The sequence below is a fragment of the Talpa europaea genome (assembly GCF_964194135.1).
Source record: "Talpa europaea genome assembly, chromosome: 3".
Lineage (NCBI taxonomy): Eukaryota > Metazoa > Chordata > Mammalia > Eulipotyphla > Talpidae > Talpa > Talpa europaea.
The window spans coordinates 99,955,328-99,976,139 of NC_140069.1; the positions used below are offsets into that span (position 1 = coordinate 99,955,328).

Below are 20,812 nucleotides of genomic sequence, written 5' to 3' on the forward strand. Positions count from 1 at the left end.
TCCCCTCAGCAGTGCACTTTGTCAGTCTGCCTGTTCTGCAATCCCCTCTGGCTCTGGTGAATTCTCTCACCCACCCTACAGTTTCTGACTGTACCCAGTGCTTATATAAATAAATTAAATAAATCTTAAAAAAAAAAAAAAAAGGTTACAAAAAAACAAAACAGGTAGATCAACTGAAGTACACTGCTGAGGGGAGCAGCGGGCAAGACAGGAGAGATCTGTTGCACCATGTGGGTAGCTCCCTGACCAGCTGGGGATCAAATGCTGCAGACGCTGAGGATAGCTTCATAGTGCTGTACTTACTCTGAAATTTTAACATGCATTTCCTATCAAAGACTAAAGTTACTCATTATTTCTCTCTTCCTTTCTCCTACACAGGACAACACTCTCATGCTCTTTCTACTCCACATCTCCATTGTCCCAGGTAATCTTGTAATTGTTAATCAGATTTATTTTACCTCTTCCTAAATTCGTAAAATACATATTTTTAAAAAATAGCTAAAGTTACTGAGCTATTGCTAGATTTGCTACCATTTCTTGTATTCCTCACCTCCTCTCTGTGCTTATTCTTCTTTGGCTGAAGTACAGAGAAAGGGGCAGAGCTGCAATTTAAAGCAATGTGTGTTTGTCTCCAAAGTCCTCACTCTCAACTCCAACAAATTACTGGTCATGGGTCTAGAAAAAGGTATTCTATATGTACAGGGCAGAGGGGGATAGTAGATAAGAGGCAGATGGAAAAGAGGACGGTAAGTGGCGGGTGGTTAGAAAAGGTGTCATAATAATGACACAAAGTTAGTTTAGACTATTAGACAGGATTTCTATATCAGAGCAAAACCAATAAACTCATGAGACATGAATATGGCATATATGCATAATACATAAATAAACATGGGGAACTAAAAGTACAGCAGTGAGACAAGATTTGGGCCAAACAGGGCAGAGGAAGCGGCCTGCAAAGAAAGATTCTCAGCTCCGAGGTATAGAGCCTCCCACATAATGGTGCTCAAGAATATCTATGGAGGGCCTCCCCGGTGGCGCAGTGGTTGAGCGCGGGGTTGCGAAGCTGCCCGCGGCCTCTGCGGCGCGGGTTCAATCCCCAGCTGCTCCCCGGCCACCAGAGGAGGGTCCCACATGGCGCGCAGACCTCTCCTGCCACCCACTGCTCCCCTCAGCAGTGTACTTTGGTCCTTCTGCCTGCTCTGCTCCCCGCTCTGGCTCTGGTGAATTCTCTCACCCTCCCGCGCTTCTGAATGTACCCAGTGCATGTATAAACAAAACAAACAAACAAACAAATAAATAAATAAAACATGCCTCTATATATAAAAAAAAATTTAAAAAAAAAGAATATCTATGGAGTGAAAGAAATGAAAGCAAGTAGGAAAAAAAGAATGAAAAGGGGCAGGCAAAAAGAAAGAGAATTAGAAAAGGAGGAAGGTAATAAGGAAGTAGGAAAAAAATGAAGGAGATAAAACAAATGGCAGAAGTAAACAGAAATGAGGATTTCATTTAAAAATATATATATGCATTTATATTGGGTTGTTGGAAAAGTCATGACACATTTATCCTGTTTTCCACTACACTTAATATTAATAACACTATAATTTAATACCATGGTTTAAGTAAAAAGACTTCCAGCAAACTTCATGGACTAATAATATTAAAATGCTGAATAAGTCAACTGTCATCTTTCCATTGTAGTTCTCTAAAATGAGAAAAATTCTTTTATGAAACCAGACTAGCATCACTTATAATGATAATACCAGAGACTACAGGGTCCCTATAATCTTCATATTAACTTGGTGATACGAGAAATAATTACTCAGGAAGGAAAAAAATGTCAAATGTATTTCAGGAGAGCGGGTAACCACTTACTAATTAACTTAATATTTCTGTTCACTTGCTTGAAACTACTTGAAATTTAAGTACCCAAACACTGTTCTTTTTTACGTCTACATAACAGTCTCATTGAAGAACTTTATAGCAAAATTTAACTTTATACTCCATTTTAGGTGCATAAATTTAAAATGTAATCAAATGACCACAGTATAAAAATATCCTTTTCTGGCTCAGAATAGCTCAATCTATCATTAAAATTAAAAAATGAATTAACACTTTATAAAAATAGGTTAATGGAATTAGAAATTAGTCTTCCTGTTTTATGTTGTCCTCTCTCCTCTCATCCACTTGCCAGAAGAATTTCAAATGCAATTCCCCTTGAAAGCTACAAAATTAATAGGCTAATGGGCAGTTACCATTTTTGTTAAAGTAGGCTGATTCTATTGAATTTATATCTTGATCCTTTTGTCATTGTTGTTTCTGCATAATTTCCTGACATTAAAGGAAAAAAAATCAAGGAGAGCCAGCTGGGCTAATTTCTGCAACAATTTTCCAAGTATTCTTTTCCCTTTTCAAGATTTAAAATCAAACAAAAATGTTTCTCTGGATTTCTAATGAAAAAATGAGCAATAAGTTCTGAAATTTGTAGTAAGCCAAAGGAACTCATTACTGTGTTATGAAACACATTAGCACACTTTGATCAATACATTAGCTGCACAAACACAAATATGCTACAGTGATGTCACAATGTTAGCAAATCTGCCTGGCCTATGCTAAAAGGTAGTAAGATAGAAAAGGCGTGAAAGCATTAGGGTATTTGGAGAAAAGCCAAATACCTTCAATACTCCCCAGAAATGGCACTCTCTCAACTTTTCTGTACATATGCATAAATCCCCTGAACACAAAGAAATCTTTGAAATTTATTCTTATTCTTTTATGTAGTTAAAAATTAATGAACAAGAAATTAAAGAGAAGTGACTGTAATAAAGTTAGAATATTCTAACTGAAAAACAATTACAATAAAACTATTTACACTCCCATAGAATTATAAGCATTTTTCAAAGGATATTTTGCAATACAATTTTTTAAACAATGTTTTCTTCTTCTTACTCCTGAGACTTAAATACTGCAGGTTTATTTTACATTAAAAAAGTTATTAAAGTGAGAATTTTCCTTTGTCAGAAAAAAAATCTGTGATTTAAAGTAAAATGTCGAATGCTTAGATTTTTCTTCACATTTGTATGCTTCATCTTGCAACTAAGAGGATTGGTTTTCAACTATATGTAATTGACAGAAAATTGTGTTTAAATGGTAGCATTAATTAATTCTGGGAATTTAATCAGTCAGACTTCGGAGATACACAGTTCTTTGTATAGAACTGGAAAAATACCAATTTTTTAATAAATGTGCTCAGTACTTTTCCACTGTTTTCACCTCCCCTCAAAATTATATTCATATTTCACAGAAGAAAAAAGCAATTAGCTTAATTCTTATTCTGAAAGAGAGATCATTTTTTTAAAGGAAATAAGTTGCCTATCTAGTTTTAGATATTTAATCAAACAAAACCTGTAACTCTAAGAGACAACTTTAGGGCTTTCACTAAGAAAAATCCCCTCTGAGTGGCTGGCTCAAACTCGACAAACTTGAACTGTGCAGATGTTGAAGCAACTCTCAGTTACACTGGGGAAGAAAGAAGAGCTAGACATTCCACAGCTGCCTACACCAGCTTCCTTCCCAGGGGCACAGTTGCAGGCTCTATCAAGCTCAATCACTTTGTACAGCAACTGGGCTCCCAGGCAGGGGCCAAGGAATCCCAGAGCAGCTTAGATTTCTTCCAGTACCACAGCAAGAAGTAAGACTACTTAAAGAGTAACCAGCTATTTCCAACAATGGCCCCAGGCCAAAAGGCAGGGGGTAGGGAATGTGGGGAGAGAGAAAGAACACATAGAATAGGAGAAAATAAAAGATGTTTCATATTTTTGAGATTTTCAAGATATTTACAGAGGATCTGCCTTGGGTCTTTGTTATGAAAATGACTGAACATTTGATCTTCATTCCAGACCAATTTTTTTATTTGAGGGGTACAGAGAGGATGGTCAGGTCAAAGAAACATAAAACTTAATTAATAGTAAATCCAACAATTGGAATGTACCCAACTCACTGCAGAGTTTTAGAGGAATGAGATGCATATGACAATGATACCATGCTTAAGATAATACATTCTTCCATTTTACACGGTCCTAATCTCATGGGACTTTTGGCTCATTAGCATTGCAATCCACTACATTCTCCTAGTTCTTCTGAACATTTGAAAGACTAAAATAATTGTATTAATGATATGGTATAACTGCAAACAAGTAACCAGCAAATATTCTTTCCTATTTGCAGGTACTAATGCTATGTCAGGTGCTATTTCCTTAGGATAAATCAGAAAGGAAGGAACTATAAACATGCAGTTTCATGAATTTAACAGAAATATACAGGTTACCAATGCCCACAAAGTTGTCCTTTTATACTAATCATCTAGTGTAGTAAAAAGACAAGAGGTACATGCACATGTTTTGGTAATATCTTGAATTTGTAATACTCTTATCATCATTAATTCCTACTTATTCAGAAAACCATTATTATTCTCTCTTAGCAGCACTTGCAAGATACAATAACCAAAACAATAGTGATATTACCATTTATTATGGGCTTGTTATTATTTAAGCACTAGTACTAAGAGTTTTAAATAAATTGTTTGATTATCCCATCACCATATTATCCCCATATTAGAGATGAAATTCACTTTTAAAGTCACCGAGCTAATAAATGATACAGCCAAAATTTAAACTTTTTGACCAAAGTCCATGTGCTAGTTGTTATGCTTTTACTGACTTCACTGAAAATGACATTGTACACTAATTTGAAACATCTATATGATGTGAGTTCAATCTCACTTATATTGCTTATAATCACCTTTACTTCTCTAGCTGTTGGTTTTCTAATAGCTAGTAAAGGTTAATTTCAACCTATGGTATTAGTAATGCAATTATTCCCTGAATGTTTTCATATTCTAAGTGTCCTAAGTTTTAGATGCCCACCCTTCTGTTTTAGGCTGACTCTCACAACTACAAGTCAAACAGCTAATAGACAATTTTATGTTACATAACAGATACTGAGGCTATAAACCCTAAATCTGCCTAAAAACGTAGAATAAAAAATTTATTCATACCCAATGATAAAATAATAAGAAAACTTCAAGCCTCAAAAGGCCTTTGTTTATAGTTCAACAACATTCCTCCAAGACAATGCAATCCACTACAGCAAGGAGGAATATATGAGGCAGAAGTTGTTGACATATGGGGTGTGCATAGAACTTCTGGTTAATGGAAGTTCCAAGATGTATAAATAAAAAATGATGTGTAAGTTGGTGGAAAAAACTGTAAGGCAAGTCAATTTTTTAATTAAAAAATTATGTAGCATAAACAATGCTAATGAGCCAAAAGTCTCATGAGATTAGGACCGTATCTGCTTCATTTTAACATTCCATTCACTTTTCATAAGTGTACATCCACTCACTTGAAAACCCTCAAGCAGAACCCTTTTTGTAAAATACAGTTTTGAAGCTTTTCTTTGTTCTTGTTCTTAATAGCTCACCATTTTTTACTCAAGTTGTCAGCTTGATAATATATGGCATTTTTTTAAAAAGCCCTAAAATATTTAAATGAATCACCAGAAATAAATACCTGGAAGTTCTTCGTAAATTTCTTCATCAATTGGGTGATAGCTTGCTGATGAAACACTGCCTGGTAAAGGAACAACATCATCATATAATTCTCCTTTTTCATCTTCATCCACAGGAATAATGTCCGATCCCATATCTAGAAAACATGTTTCATGAAGTAAAATTTTAAAGAACACAAAAGGACTTTCAAAACATTATTCCCTAAATTAATGCAGCCTTAAAAAGTCACAATATATCCCTACCTAAAAACATTTTATAAATTTGATTACTGCATAAATATGTAAATTTCAAAATTGCCAACTGATACTTATAGAAAATATACTTTTATAACTATGTAGTGAATGGTCTGAATTAATACCAGTCATACTCCCTTGGTCATTCTCAGAGTCCATAAGCTTTTGTCTATAAAAGTCCAAATCATTCGGTTATTCAGTATTTAAAGCTTGCAATATCTTCTTCAATTGATTGCTCTTACCTTGTAATATAAATTTCAGATGTTGTACCCATTCCTCAGCATCTTTGGGAGAAGCTGCTGTAAACTAATAATAATGAAAAAAAAAAAACCATGAAAAATAACCACAGGTTATACAGGATTCTTATCATTTCTTTAAGACCATTAGTAATTCTTTTCATGTCTAGTGCTACTTTTCTTGCAAGGATGCTTCTTATAATGTACAGTTAATTTTGACAAATTTACGTAATTGAAGCAGAGGATGATGGATTTGAAACTCTGATCAGCAGCTGGCAGCTGTGCAGGAAAAAAAAGCTGCTTCTCTTCATCAATGTCAAAGACAGAACTGATGAACAAAATTTGCCCTTGACAATTAGAAGACACCCATGAATTTCTTTAGACTGCTGGGTACAGTTTTCTTAAAAATGTTCTTGTCAGATTCCAACACACTACCTGACAACTTAATTAACTGGCTTTCAACTGTAATCTCAGATATTTAAAACTTATTAAACATACATTCCATATTGATGCTAGCTGATAGCTCTTGAATTGCAGGGCTGATATATGTCTTTACCTTCATTTTCTCCCACAACACTAAGCAATGCAATATGGATTAACATCCTGATATTTTTCTTTTGATAATTTTACTCTTTCTGATATGTAATTCTTTTAGGAAATCACAAAGTTCTATTATAATAGATATAAAATGCAACATGAGAGTAATTGATAAATTACATATCCATTTGTTCTTTTTAAAGAAGATATCACTTGAATTAATCTGAAAAAAACTGAAATATATTTCTTCTTATATGAATATTCATTGTGTGAAAGGCAATATTTTTTAATATCCCTAACATGTCAGGGAGAGGTGTTTTCACAAAATGTTAATGTCTTTATAAATGAAATCAGGACATTTTATCAATTCAATTTCAAGGCAACAGAAAAACTCCAACCTGATAGATACGTTTATCAGGAGCAGAGATTTCAAAACAGCAATCTTTCTTTGCATCCTTCCTAAGAGTGTTATTCATTCTGACACTGTAGCCATCTATTGCAAATTCTCCCTTCTGTTGTTTGTCTGTCGAAGATACAACAAAAGTTAGGATTTCATTTCTACAGTGAATATAAATTCCAATCAGTTATCATTTTTTAATTGTCAAATCTTTAATATTTTATCTGTCTTTACACATAGATGAATTCCTCAGTGATTGCATATAAGTTAATTTTTTGCTATTTTCAATTTAATTTTTAGCACAAATTTAAGGCAACGTTTAATGTCATTTTTTTTTTTTACGTTTAATGTCATTTTGAAGAACTATACAATGAGTATTCCTTTTGCCAAAGTTAAGTAAAAAGACTCTCAATTTCTCTTCTATATATAAAAGGAATACAAATGTGCATGTATTTATATCTATGTGTTTGTATCTTCTATGAGCTTGTGTTGAAAGGATTTTATCTTTGTTGGAAAATGCAGATAATGGAGGCTCCAGACTAGCTGTAAGGTTTCCATGCTTAATTTAAAAGAGAGGAGAAAAGGTTCAGTTACACACACAAAGTAGTTGCCACTAGGATTTCATCTTCATTATCTGTACAACATTCAGTCAGTCAGTATTATAGCTTTATAGTACAATGTTTAAATGGCATCTTCAAATATCACCTTAAATTCAAAGATTATAAATGGATTTGGGGTGATTAAGTTTAAAAGGCTACTTTAGGGAACCAGAGAAAGAGACCCATAGTTAGTGGTTTCATTCAGAAAGAAGCATGGAAAGATGACACTTTCATGGAAGGGAAGTCCAAGAATTAAACCTTAAAACTTCCTAGAAAACTCATGACAAACTCATGGCTCTTTCAGATTTAGTAAACCAATGGGAAAAGCTGTCAGTTGAAATGTGCTGGGCCTTATTTGCCACTATCTCCTCTCAACACCAGTCCACCTCACTACCCCACCCCACCCTCCAAGTCTCTAAAATAAAGAATGAAAAAAACTTTTCCAAAAATGTATAACTCTAACTTTTTTTTAATTTAAATTTTATTTTTATATTCCCCATACAATTGCAACCCCCTTATTTTGACCCCAATCCCTCCTTTCCCCGCCCCCCACCCCCTAAAGAGTGTCTCTGGTTCATAGTTGTTTGTTGATTTTGATATTTTCTTTCTTATAGTTATTCTTTTTCCTGGTTCCTTATTTATGTTTTCTAGATTCCTGCTATGAGTGAGACCATCCGGAATTTTTCTTTTTCTTTCTGGCTTATTTTGCTGAGCATGATCCCTTCCAGCTCCATCCATGTTGCTGCAAGTTGCATGTGTTTATCTTTTTTCAATGCTGAGTAATATTCCATGGTATACATGTTCCACATCTTCTTGATCCAGTCATCTATTTTGGGACATTTGGGTTGTTTCCAAAGCTTAGCTATTGTAAATAGTGCTGCTGTAAACATAGGGGTGCAGGTGCCCTTTGGAATTGATGTTTCTGTGTCCTTTGGGTAAATACCTAGGAGTGGAATTGCTGGATCATATGGAAGCTCTATGTTTAGTAGGTCCAGAAATCTCCACACAGCTCTCCATAGTGGTTGGACCAGTTTGCACTCCTACCAACAGTGCAGGAGAGTTCCTTTTTCTCCACAACCTCGCCAACATTTGTATAACTCTAACTTTTGAACTAGTTGAAACAAGCTTAGCTAGTCAAGTATATTTGAATCCCATATAATGAATAAAAAAAAGATTAGAGTTTCAGTCAGATATAATTTTAAATACACAGTAGGAATACAACAAAGGATTTCATACTCTGACCCTGAAAATAAAATTAGTCATTACTTTACCTAGTTATACCATTTTTATAGAAAAGCTGCAAAGCTATAGGTTTATTTCTTAGGTTAGCACACAATATTAAGATCATGAGTAAGGTGAACAGTCTCTTTTACTGAGCTCAGGGGAAATAGAGAAATGCTTCCATATGGCAGGATGAAGAGTTCTCTTAGTTTAGTGTACTGGCAGATATATATCTCTTTTTCTCAAATATACTAATTTAATGCCTGAAGTAACATATATTTTTTAAATGTCATGGACATGATATAATTTTCAAAACATCAAATGAGAAAAAACTGACTTAGAAATTTCTGACTTAACCCTGGACCTTCTAATAATATTTAGAAATAATGGATGAATGCAAAAAACAATTCAAATTTTAAAATTTGAAGTTTACTTTGTAGAAAAAAGTCTACAATGAACTTCTGTGGGTTCAAAAAAACTGTATTTTAAAAATTAGAGCAACATTTCCCAAAGTGTGTCCTTATGATCAAGTAAGTTTGGAAATACTCAATTCAACAGGTGTTAATTCAGGCTATCTTGAGGCCCTTTCTATAAGAAAGATTTAGTATGCAGCATTTCCCAATGTTATTTGTCAACAGAATTCTTTTTTTCCTATAACATTTTATGAAGCTGGTACTCACTCCCAGGACATATTTTGCAAAAAATCCAACTAGACAAACAACATTGGGAAGAAAGTATTAAAATAATGAATGGTTAAGCACAGCAGTTCTAAAATTCTCAAAGAAGACTAAGTCATTCACTTACTCATTAAATAAATTTACCCTGTGATTTAAAACAAACAAGGGAACATTATTGTTTAATGAGACAAAACTAGTAACAAGCCAGCTAGCAGAAGCTTACGAAGTACCAAAATCCTATAAATTTTAGTCATTATAATAGAAATTTTCCTGAAACATATACTTTCCTAACTTCTCAAACAATTCTTTTAAACATTTTTTGATGACACAGTAGTTTAATTTGAGTATTTTATATTAATAACACATTGATGCCTTCAGGATTTAAGGTGCTTGTCCCTCTATTAAATTTCCCTCAGCTTCTATTTCACATTTTAACCTTGCCTATATCATGCTGTTCAAATTTTATATCTACAGAACTGAAGGCTGCCAGGAGAAACTGGATAATGAAATCTATTAAATCAGTAACTTAATTTTACACAATTCTAATTCAGTAGGTTCAAGGTAAAAAACAGTTGGCTCCGATCTCTTACAAAGCAAAACTCATAAAATTAATGATAACTATTTCCTTCTACTTTTTCACTGGCTTTTGGATTTACAGCTGTGTTATAAGGCTTTTAGATGTTAAAAAGACAACTCACATTTACTGAGCTCCTTTTCTATGCCACGAATTTAATATAGCATATCTTGTATATACCTTGCAACAACTCTGAGATAAGGTATTTATTATATCCCCCCACAGTGATTAGAAAACAAACCTCAAAAAAAAAAAAAACAAAAAAACCCCAACTTTTTCAGGCCTCCCTGGTTGCGCCTGCGGTTGAATGCAGCACTGTGAAGTTGGCGCCCGCGGTTGAGTGCAGCACTGTGAAGTTTTCCGCAGCCTCTGCAGTGCGGGTTCGATCCAGGCCGGCCGGGGAGATACCCATGTGGCATGCCAGACCTCTCCTGTCTTACCTGCTGCTCCCCTCAGCAGTGTATTTCAGTCAGTCTGCCTGTTTTGTTCCCTGCTCTGTCTCTGGTGAATCCTCTCACCCTCCCTCACATCTGGCTTGTACCCTGGTTCTTGTATAAATAAATTTTAAATAAATTTATTTATTTATAAATAAATTTTAAATCTTTAAAAAAAATTATTTGGAAAATATATGGAAAAAAAAAACTTTTTCATGGTCACATAACTAATGAGGGGTAAAAAAACACAATCCTATTGTAAGTCTGATTTCTAAGGCTTGTTTTTTCAACCATATCACAGTTTCCTAGAAAGGTGCTTTTAAAGTGTATTTCAAGAATCATCTATGTTAAAATCATCTTGGATACTTGTAAAAATGCAAAAACTTAAGACATACATGCACACTTTTGTTCACTACCACATTATTTATAATAGCTAAGTTATAGAAACAACCTAAATGCCCAAAGACAGATAAATGAAAGAGGAATATGTGGTACATGTACACAATGGAATACTACTCAGCTATTAAAAAAAAAAAAGATAAACTCTTGACTTTTGTGACATGAATAGAACTGGAGAGGATTTTGCTAAGCAAATAATTCAGAAGGAGAAAGACAGATATCAGATGGTGTCACTTATATGCGAGAGACAAAACAAAGAATCAGATAAAGCATTCAAACCTATAACTAACCTTAGAAATATGACTATAGGGAGCCTCCCTGGTGGTGCAAGGGGTTAAGATGTAACCTACAAAGCTGTCTGCAGCCTCCACACTACAAGTTCGATCCCCAGCCAGGGAGCTACCCACATGGTGCAGCAGACCTCTCCTGACTCACCTGCTGCTCCCCTCAGCAGTGTATTTCAATAGATCTGCCTGTTCTGCTCCCCACTGTTTCTGGTGAATCCTCTTACACCCCCTCTGGCCTGTACCCCAGTTCTTATATGCATATATAAATAAATCTAAAAAAAAAAAAGAAATCTGACTACAGAATTGAGGCTATTACAGGGGCAGGGAGAAGAAAGTGGGGAGGGGTTCAATGGACTATGGTGGAGGCCATATACCTCTAAATCATAAACCAATGTTATCTTAATAATGTATAGTCCAAAAAAGAAAAAAGAAATTTATAATCATTAAACAGTCCTTATATTCATGAGATCAACTGTGGAAGAGAAAATGCAGAAACTTGCTATTGAGGAATCTCTGGGGGTGGTTTCAGGAAATCAGAATTTTATCAAGTACCCCAGGTAATTTTGATACACACTAATGTATGAAAAAAAAAAACTTTCTAGAACATGTAAATCATGAAGTCACAGTACACAGATAAACATTATCTCACTTTCCTCCTGTGGACTCCTCTACCTTTGCCTATCAAACATCCATGATGGCCTATGTTTTAACTCCTGCTCTTTCCTTGCTTTACAGCTCTCACTAGGCAATCTCACCCACACCCAACAATCAAATTCCTGTCAATATGCTTGGTACTCATAATTCTCTATTTTTACTCCAGCTTCAGCATTGTATATCCAAATCTTCATCTGTTCATCATGCATGTCTTATCTCTTGCCTGTCCCATAGGCATATTGAATGTAGCAGACCCACAAGGGAGATCATCTCGTCCCCACCCCTCCAACACTTGTACTATGTCCCCCATTTGATTAAATGGCAGGCTCCCAGCCAGAAAACAGCATCTTTCTTAATTTCTCCCTTTCCTTCACCAACTGTCTTCATGTTCTCTCCCTCCACCTCACTGCCACCTATAAAAATCCAATCAGTCCTTCATGTTTTTCTTGTAAATGTGCTGGATTTTTCTCCTCTTCATTGGCTTTCAGATAATATGCTTAAAACACCAAACTCTTTCTATTTTAAATATAGAGTAAATATATTAACTAAATAATTCCATGTCTTCTAGCAGTCCTGTAAGTTGTGTGCATTTGTCATCTGAGGATATCCAGCATCTAAGTATCTTTCCTATTTTAATCCTGAGCTTGTTGGGGGACAGAACACAGATTCCAACCACAAAAGCTAGAAAGAGGAGGAATTTCCCTACCCCAGATCAGTCAAGCAGATGCTCCAGTTTGGGACCTAAATCTGAGCCAACTAAAGAATCAGGGGGAAAAGTCCACAATTCATTCCCGGGTCAGGGCCAGCAATGTGTCCCAACTATACTCACCCTGAGGCATGAATCGGGTCTCCCCTGGTGTCTTAGTCTTTGTCTGATTTTTAAGTCTTTGTTTAGCCTTCCTATCAGTTCTGTCTGAAAGCCCAAACCATCCCAATAATTTTCTTTTCTATATAAAGTTGATTTCTGTTGTCTATACCAAGAATGCTAATTTGGTACAAATGATTACCAAACAGAAGGATATGCAGTGTTCAGAAATGTTTGATAATACCTGCTATTTCTATTTAAGGTCTTTCCCTCTCAGTAAATAACTCATACTACCCCTGTAAGTATTAATACTCATTAGTAGGACAGTGGATTATATGCCCTGCAAATACTAAACTCTTCTTAACTCTATCAAATTGACCGGTCAGTTCTTCTAGGCCATCAGTTAAACATACACCAACATTTCCCTTTGTTTACACAGCTCACAGAAACACAGATGTCAACACTAATTCAGGCATTGGAAACATACCTCTGGTGTTTAGAGTTATTCTGTGAGGAAATATCAAATTATTACTATTTTAAGTGAAAAACAGCACATGCTACATGTATTTGTTACTTCAGGGCCCCAAATGACTCTGAGTCATAAACACCAGCAATATTTGAGTCCAAAGGGAAATAATAAAAATTAAAATTTGGGCTCAGATGGTCTGGTGGCAAGAAATTTTAGATGTTTCCAAAACTTTATTTTTCCATAGAAATACACTGCAGGCATAAAAATCAAGTGGTCTTTTTAGTTATACATTTCAGCTTGACTGAAAAACAAGGTATGAGGTACATGTGAATGGAGAATAAATAAATTACAAGCATATTTGTAGAATGGAAATTTAATGTCCTGTTTCTACTTTTGGGCTAAACTTAATGTTTTCTTCTACAACTGAAATTCAGGTAATAATTACAACATGGTCTATTAGCCCATCATAGCATATAGCTATTGTTAAGATAAACATTGAACAGAGGATTTCTTAATATCCCATACATACTATCCTTTGAGAGCCTCCTGCAGTTGGAGATGAAAGAACACTGCTTCTAGTCATGCAACATGTGAGTGGCTAAAAACATTGAAGACATGGAGGTAAGCAACCTTTGCTTTTGTTCACCAAACTCTCAGCTCCTGCCAGCTTCAGAACACATTTTGCCTCCACTCTCACTTTCTCCTGATAGTTGTCAGCATAATCTTTCCAACATCCAATCAGAGTTTGTCTTGCCAAATGCTTACCTTCAATGCTTAGAAAAGTTAACTGTCCCTTAGACAGGAAATGCCAAACTCCTGACTAGGGTATGGAATGACTCGAACCCACCCATTCCCAGCTCACCAGCCCTCATTCACTTAACTGCTCTAATGAGCTGGCTCCTGCACACTACACTGTTGATGGATCCTCTGTGCTCACTCTGAGCCAATATATTATACAGATGTACATTAACAATGCCTGACACACAGCTATTCAAAGAATATCCATTGGTATAGATGCTGCTGTTATTTATCTGTACATACAGATAGATAGCTACAGTGATTGAAGATAAGAGTACATAGTTTGATTTAAAATATATCTACCTTCAAAGTGTGTGTGTATGTATCTCTTCAACTTATATAATAAGTGCATTTAATCTGTGCATTTATCAAATAGATCAGGAGAAAAGGTAAGTTTTTATGGTGTTATTGAGTTACTGTTATAAAACAAAAGAACTTCCAAGTACATAAACACTCTTTAACAGTAATTAAAGTATTAAAAGAGAACTATAATGCTATTTCAACATGAAAACACACTATATAATTTTCATCCAAACTGAACAGATGTTACTTTCCCCCTATCCATGGAGAAGTTGTAGAGTATGTGAGCAAGAGGAGAGGTCAATTACAATAAAAATTTTATTTCTCTGCTAACCTGAAAATTTTATTATATTAAATTATCTGTATTAAACCCAATTTTCTACTGATTTTTATTATATATGGAAAGGATATTATAGTGAAAATACTACAACCACGTGCACTAAATGACTTTTGATATATGATTAGACTCAGTGGAACCCAGGTTATCTGCAGCTGTTACATATGATGACACTAGTATGGCATAGGTTATGGGGGTTTCACTGCAAAAACCCATAAGTGGAAAGTAGATAGATACTAAAAACACTCTCCTCCCTCAAAAGTGCAAAGGGATAAGGTTCATATGTTAATTCAAGATCATATGGAGGTTAAACAGAAAAAGAAAAACCTTGAGTGTAAAACAGGTTCTGAAATGGGCCATCATTTACAGGCATGTTGGAGGGGGTGATAGCAACCAATTTGTGGAAAAAACATGACTTTGGAGTCAGAGAGGTCTGCATTAAATCCTGGCTCTGCCTCTCGGCAGCCCTTTGATGATCTCTCTTGCCTACGCTAGTCCAATGTCCTCCTAAATGATCCTGTTGACCCAGTCTCTATCCATTCCAATTCATCTTCGACAATATTATTACCACAGTAACTACCTAAAAACTGAATCAGATCAGAGCCCTGAGCTTAAAGGCCATATTAGGATAAAGTCCTTAGCAAGGGCCTTGTTCTCATAAGACTTTTATCAATCTGATCATAATCCACTTTAGCATGATGTGCACCCTTCCCTCACTGAAAAATGCTATACTTGATTCCAACTTTGATGTCATCGAGGCCTTTTCAAAATTCAGAATCTCTGTTGTTCCCCTGCCTAAGTGTCCACTTTACCCTTTTTCATCTATAATCTCCTACTCATTTTTTTTATTTGAGCCTATAATTTTTTAAAGATTTATTTATTTATGCATACAACAGCTGGGGTGCATGCCAGAAGTATGGGGGGGGTGAGAGGATTCACCAGAGACAGAGTGGGGAGCAGAACAGGCGGATTCACTGAAATACACTGCTGAGGGGAGCAGCAGGCAAGACAGGAGAGGTCTGCTGTGCCATGTGGGTCACCTCCCTGGCTGGGGATTGAACTCATGCTGCAGTGGGTATGGATAGCTTCACAGTGCTGAGACTTAATATCTTGCACCATCAGGGAGACCCCTGAACCTATAATTTTATTTTAGTTTTTAAATTTTTTTTATTGAGGTAACACTGGTCTATAATATTGTATATAATATAGAGATAACTGTAGGTTCACATCTTTTCAGGAGTATTTTACACCCACCACCAAGGCAGCCATAAAAATCTTCAAGGCACACCCACCACCACCCATTACCAAGGCATCCATCTCCAAGACACCCATAATCCTCCATCACAGTCCACTGCCCCTCCTCCCTCCTCTACCTTTTCCCTCCAACCTGCAGTAATGTTTCTAGGGTTTGTTTTGGTTTATTTTTGTCTATACCTTTGTTTCTCTATATTCCACATCTGAGTGAAATCATCTAATATTTGTCTTTCTCCTTCTGACTTATTTCACGTAGCATAATTCCCTCCAGTTCCATCCATATTGTCAGGAATTTAGTATTCCATTGTGTAAATACAGTGCTTCTTAATCCACTCATCTATCCCTGGAAACTTAGGTTTTTCCCACAGCTTGTCTACTGTAAATAGTGTAGTAATGAATGAAAAATTCCTCCTCATTCTTTATGGTCCAATGAAGGGTCCTCTCCACTAGGAGTATCTCCTAAATCCCCTAGGAAATTGTGCTCCAAAGATATTTAAATAACTTTCTACTCTGCATTGAAATTATCAGTTTACCTGTTCAGCTCCCACCTAGGATTCTCCTGACTTCCTCTTGTTGATATACAACTCAAACTGCAAATAACTCTAAGGCAGGATTATCTCTATCCCCAGTGCCTAATATCCACCAAGTATCCAATAAATGTTTATCAAATAAAAAAATGAATAAATGAGTGAGTGTATGAATTATTGCCTTAATCATTCAGTCTGAGCAACTCAAACCTAAGATGCTTGATGAATGGGATTCGTGACAATGAAAGGAAGAGGAAGGAGATAAAAGGATGGATATGATTTCATAAAGCAATAAAATATGTACTCTCTCTATATATATATTACTTAAGGACCCAAATGGCCATGAATAATAAATATAGATAATATTTATGGGTACAAAGGTAAGTGCATTATTTACCCTAGAGACTAGAACTACTCTTTCTAAGCCATTACTATCTTGATGGGTCAATATGTTTTTTGGCATACACAATAAGGTAGAAAATGTGACCTATGTATCTGTCAAATAGTAACAAAGTACAATTTAACCTAGTAAGTGGTATCAACTCCTTCTGTGCCTCTATAATCCATTTATCTAAATCCTACTTAGTTGAAGGATTATAGTTCTCATCTATCTAAATAGCTCTTTCCAAAGTTTAGGTAAATGGCTCACACATACTGTACAAATTAGGTATCTGATTTCATAAAGAAAATAAAAATTTCATGTAACACCTATATTATCCTGGAAAAAAACACAAAGGAAGGAAATTAAGATTACGCCAAACAAGCAATTAAAAACTGTCTGATAGATTCCACACACTCTCCCCTACCCCCAGAATTCCTAAAAGGAAAGGAACTGGCCAAGAATTCCATAGGAAACAGCCAAAAGAGAAAAAAAAATCACTAAAAATAGATCTGAAATCTCAGTGGAAACAGGAGGCTTCACAGTAAGAGACAAGGAAGAATTTAAGGAAATAGAAACCAGATTTTCAAATATCCAGATGAAAAGGAAATGCTAAAATAGCAATTTTTAAAAAGCAGTGGTAGTTTATGAATTAAAGTAGTTAAAATACATTATAAAAAGATGTTATTACCATAAAAGCTCATCAAATGATAGAAATGGGAATTTTTTTTTTTTTTATAGAGGCATGCTTTTATTTATTTATTATAGTTGTTTGTTTTGTTTATACATGCACTGGGCACAGTCAGAAGCGCGGGAGGGTGAGAGAATTCACCAGAGCCAGAGTGGGGAGCAGAGCAGGCAGAAGGACCGAAGTACACTGCTGAGGGGAGCAGCGGGTGGCAGGAGAGGTCTGCGCACCATGTGGGATCCTCCTCCGGGGCCGGGGAGCAGCCGGGGATCGAACCGGCCCCGCAGAGGCCGCGGGCAGCTTCGCAACCCAGCGCTCAACCGCTGCGCCACCGGGGAGGCCCCAGAAATGGGAATTTAACTAATATAAAAAACTAACTAGAATTTATTCATAGAATATTAGCTTTTGAAATAAATGCAAATATTTCTTAGGTTTTGGGGAAACTCTGACCTACCAATTGGTGTATATCAGTTATAATTAGGAATGGAGAAAAGACATAATGTCTTTTCTCATCACTCTCAAAAGAAATTAGAAATGAGAAGTCTGATTAAATCAAAGTCAGGAAGATTTGAATCCTCTTTCTGCTACTCTTGTAAAATAGAGGATATATCTTTTGGGAAAAGTAAAATCTTCCTAAATTCACAATATTGCACAAGTTCTATTTCTTTAATTGCAACACGTGTTTACATCAACACATGTTTACAACCTGTGATGAGCAAAACTGAAGTTGGACTCTAAATTTCCCGACAAAATCACCTATTACCCTTAGCAAAAGGCAGAAGGCTATTTACTGACAATTGCTTATAGTTTACATTTCACTGATGCCATTATCACACTTGAATATATTGTAAGTTAGTGACAGAATGCAAATTAGCCACTAAATTAATTCTTAATTTGTTGATGCCATTAACCAAAGTGAGAACTTCTAGCATCATGAACATAGTTCAAATTATCTAAAATACAATCTTATTTGCCTGTTTCTGTAATGAGAAAAAAACCAAAAAACTGCAAATTATGTCAAATGAAACGTAAATGTCCAAACGCTGATAAGAAACAGTAAAATAAAAAGGTTATTGTTTATAAAAAACAGTTGATAGTGATATTGAACTTTCATGTCTTGCTCTCCTCCAAGTGTCTTTCTAGAATTGAAAGTTAACTTATTTCTATATAGCCCTCACTATATAATATTTAACTTCTAATCTATTTTTCCTAGGGAAAAAAGCAAAAGTAAGAAAGCCTATATTCTTTAAATTTCAGTCTTCTCTGATTTTATTTCTTCAAATAATGAACTTAAAAATATATGAACTATGAATAGCAGATTTATTAATTAGCAAATGAAATTACAAAATGTATCTTGGGCCTCCCTGGTGGTGCAGGTGGTTGAGCGCAGCGCTATGAAGCTGTCCGCAGCCTCTGCACTGGTTCGATCCCCGCCAGCCATGAAGCAACCCACATGGCGAGCAGACCTGTCCTGCCTCACCCGCTGCTTCCCTTAGCAGTGTATTTCATCAGTCTGCCTGTTCTGTTCCCCACGCTGTCTCTGGTGAACCCCCTCACACTCCCCCACATTTGGCCTGTACCCCGGTTCTTGTATAAATAAAATAAATCTTTTTAAAAATGTATCTTATTATTTGTAAACTAATACAGTGACAAATCAGAGCTAAGAGCACAGGCTCTCTCCATATTGCTTAGATTCAAATCCCAAATCTCCATTACTGGCTCTGGAATTTGGGACTTGTTTGGAAAGCTTAGCTCTCTGTCCTTACTTTCCAAACAATAAAATGAATGAGGCTAATGATAGCACCAACCTCAGAGTTGTAGTGAGTTAGATGAGTTCATGTTACTAAAATGACTAGATATAACTACGGTGCTTAGAAAAGTAAGTTCTATGCAGGAGTTTGCTGCTGTTATTTTAATCTGTAAAAGAAGCTGAGACACGTGTTGCATATATTTAATTTTATGTAAATTTTTCTTTTAAAGTACTTGGAAAAAGGTATCTTTCCTCCCTTCAAAACACTCACACTCACAATCCTAATAGACTTACTTTTCTGCAAATTCTACAACTATAGCCTGGATGATAAATATTTCCTGAGGTGAGAGGCCACACAGATGAAAGTTATTTCATTTTCTTAACTCAAAGAAACACAATTGTATTAACTTTTAGGGTATTCTGGAATCCAGAGCACTTGTCAAATAATGAAATAATTATAAAGTAGTCTTAGACTATAATAATCAAAATTCTCAGTTATTTCTTTTCATTTGTCTTCAGTTTACCCTGTACCAATAATAAAGGGGTGGGGAAATGACCTCCCAACCATGCAATAGAAGTTAATATAATGGAATAATAATACTACCTTTGTCACTTCCATAATAATAGAATACTGTTTTACTGAGCGCACACCACCGTTTCTGCCATTCAAATCCCAGAAAGCTGTGATCTACAAAAATGGGGCGGGGGGAGAGAACAATTTATATAATATTAATATATATTACAGATATCATTGTAAGGCCATTTCCTTACTCTAAAAGGAAAAGTAATTAATACGATTTCTAAGCTCTAAAAGTCTATGGCTGATTGTTATCTTTCTTTCCAAGAGACAAATACAAACAAACAAACAAAAATAGAACAAAATACAATGCTAAAAGAAAGAATGTGAAGCAGAGATGAGGTTGCTACATTTATGGGATCAACTGCATGGCCAAAAAACTTTCCTGACAGGACAGCCAAAAAGGCACTGATGACACAGTCTTGAGATAATTGCTTCAGTTTCTCATCTGTTATAAAAGCAGGGGAGGAGCTGACCTAGATGATTTCTATTATGTCTCTCAGCTTTGAAATTCAGCTAAGAAAGCTAAGAACAGTAAACAGAATATAAACAGAAGGGCACTAAGGGACTACCTATGAGATAAGTAGAATAGTAATGAAGAGATTTTGCTTTCCATTTTCCATATCACAGCACAACCTCCATATTTCATTGTCCTTATACATTGGTGTTGAAAGAGTAAGACCATATGGTCAACTCCCAATTATCATAGCCAATGAAGAGGAACACTGAATGAAAAATAGAAAATGGCAGACAATATGCCAGGCTCAATCTGCACCATAGCAGACATGGTCAGAGGCAGGCTAACCTAACCTGATGCTCAGCTAGGTGGGATAACAGTGAAAAGCCCCATCCTGGAAAATACACACATGGCTCATAGCCTTCTTACAAGAGGCAGGAACAACTCCTGAATCACTTACAAATAACTGAGATTGACAACTAAAAACTGAACCAAATGTTTTGTTATTAAAAATTATTTAGTATTAAAAGGTATATTTTGTGACTTGCACAATGTCATCCAGATTTTCTTAAAAGTTTTAAAATTCTTAGATTACCTAAAAAGAATATTTGCTCCACATGTATACAGCAAGCATGTTTTATGTAATGATAAAACCAC

General features: G+C 35.5%; 1 protein-coding gene across 1 annotated transcript in view; it reads right to left on the reverse strand.

Moving 5' to 3' along the window:
* Positions 1–20,812, reverse strand: part of SKAP2 (src kinase associated phosphoprotein 2) — a gene marked incomplete at its 3' end in the record, with an annotated part of 154,937 nt that overhangs the window by 42,197 nt on the left and 91,928 nt on the right. The window contains exons 6-9 of the mRNA XM_084229569.1: positions 19,726–19,809; positions 6,971–7,095; positions 6,042–6,105; positions 5,568–5,702 (exon numbers count right to left, since the gene is read on the reverse strand). Coding sequence (XP_084085695.1) covers positions 5,568–5,702; positions 6,042–6,105; positions 6,971–7,095; positions 19,726–19,809 — 408 coding nt within the window. The remainder of the gene's footprint in view (positions 1–5,567; positions 5,703–6,041; positions 6,106–6,970; positions 7,096–19,725; positions 19,810–20,812) is intronic.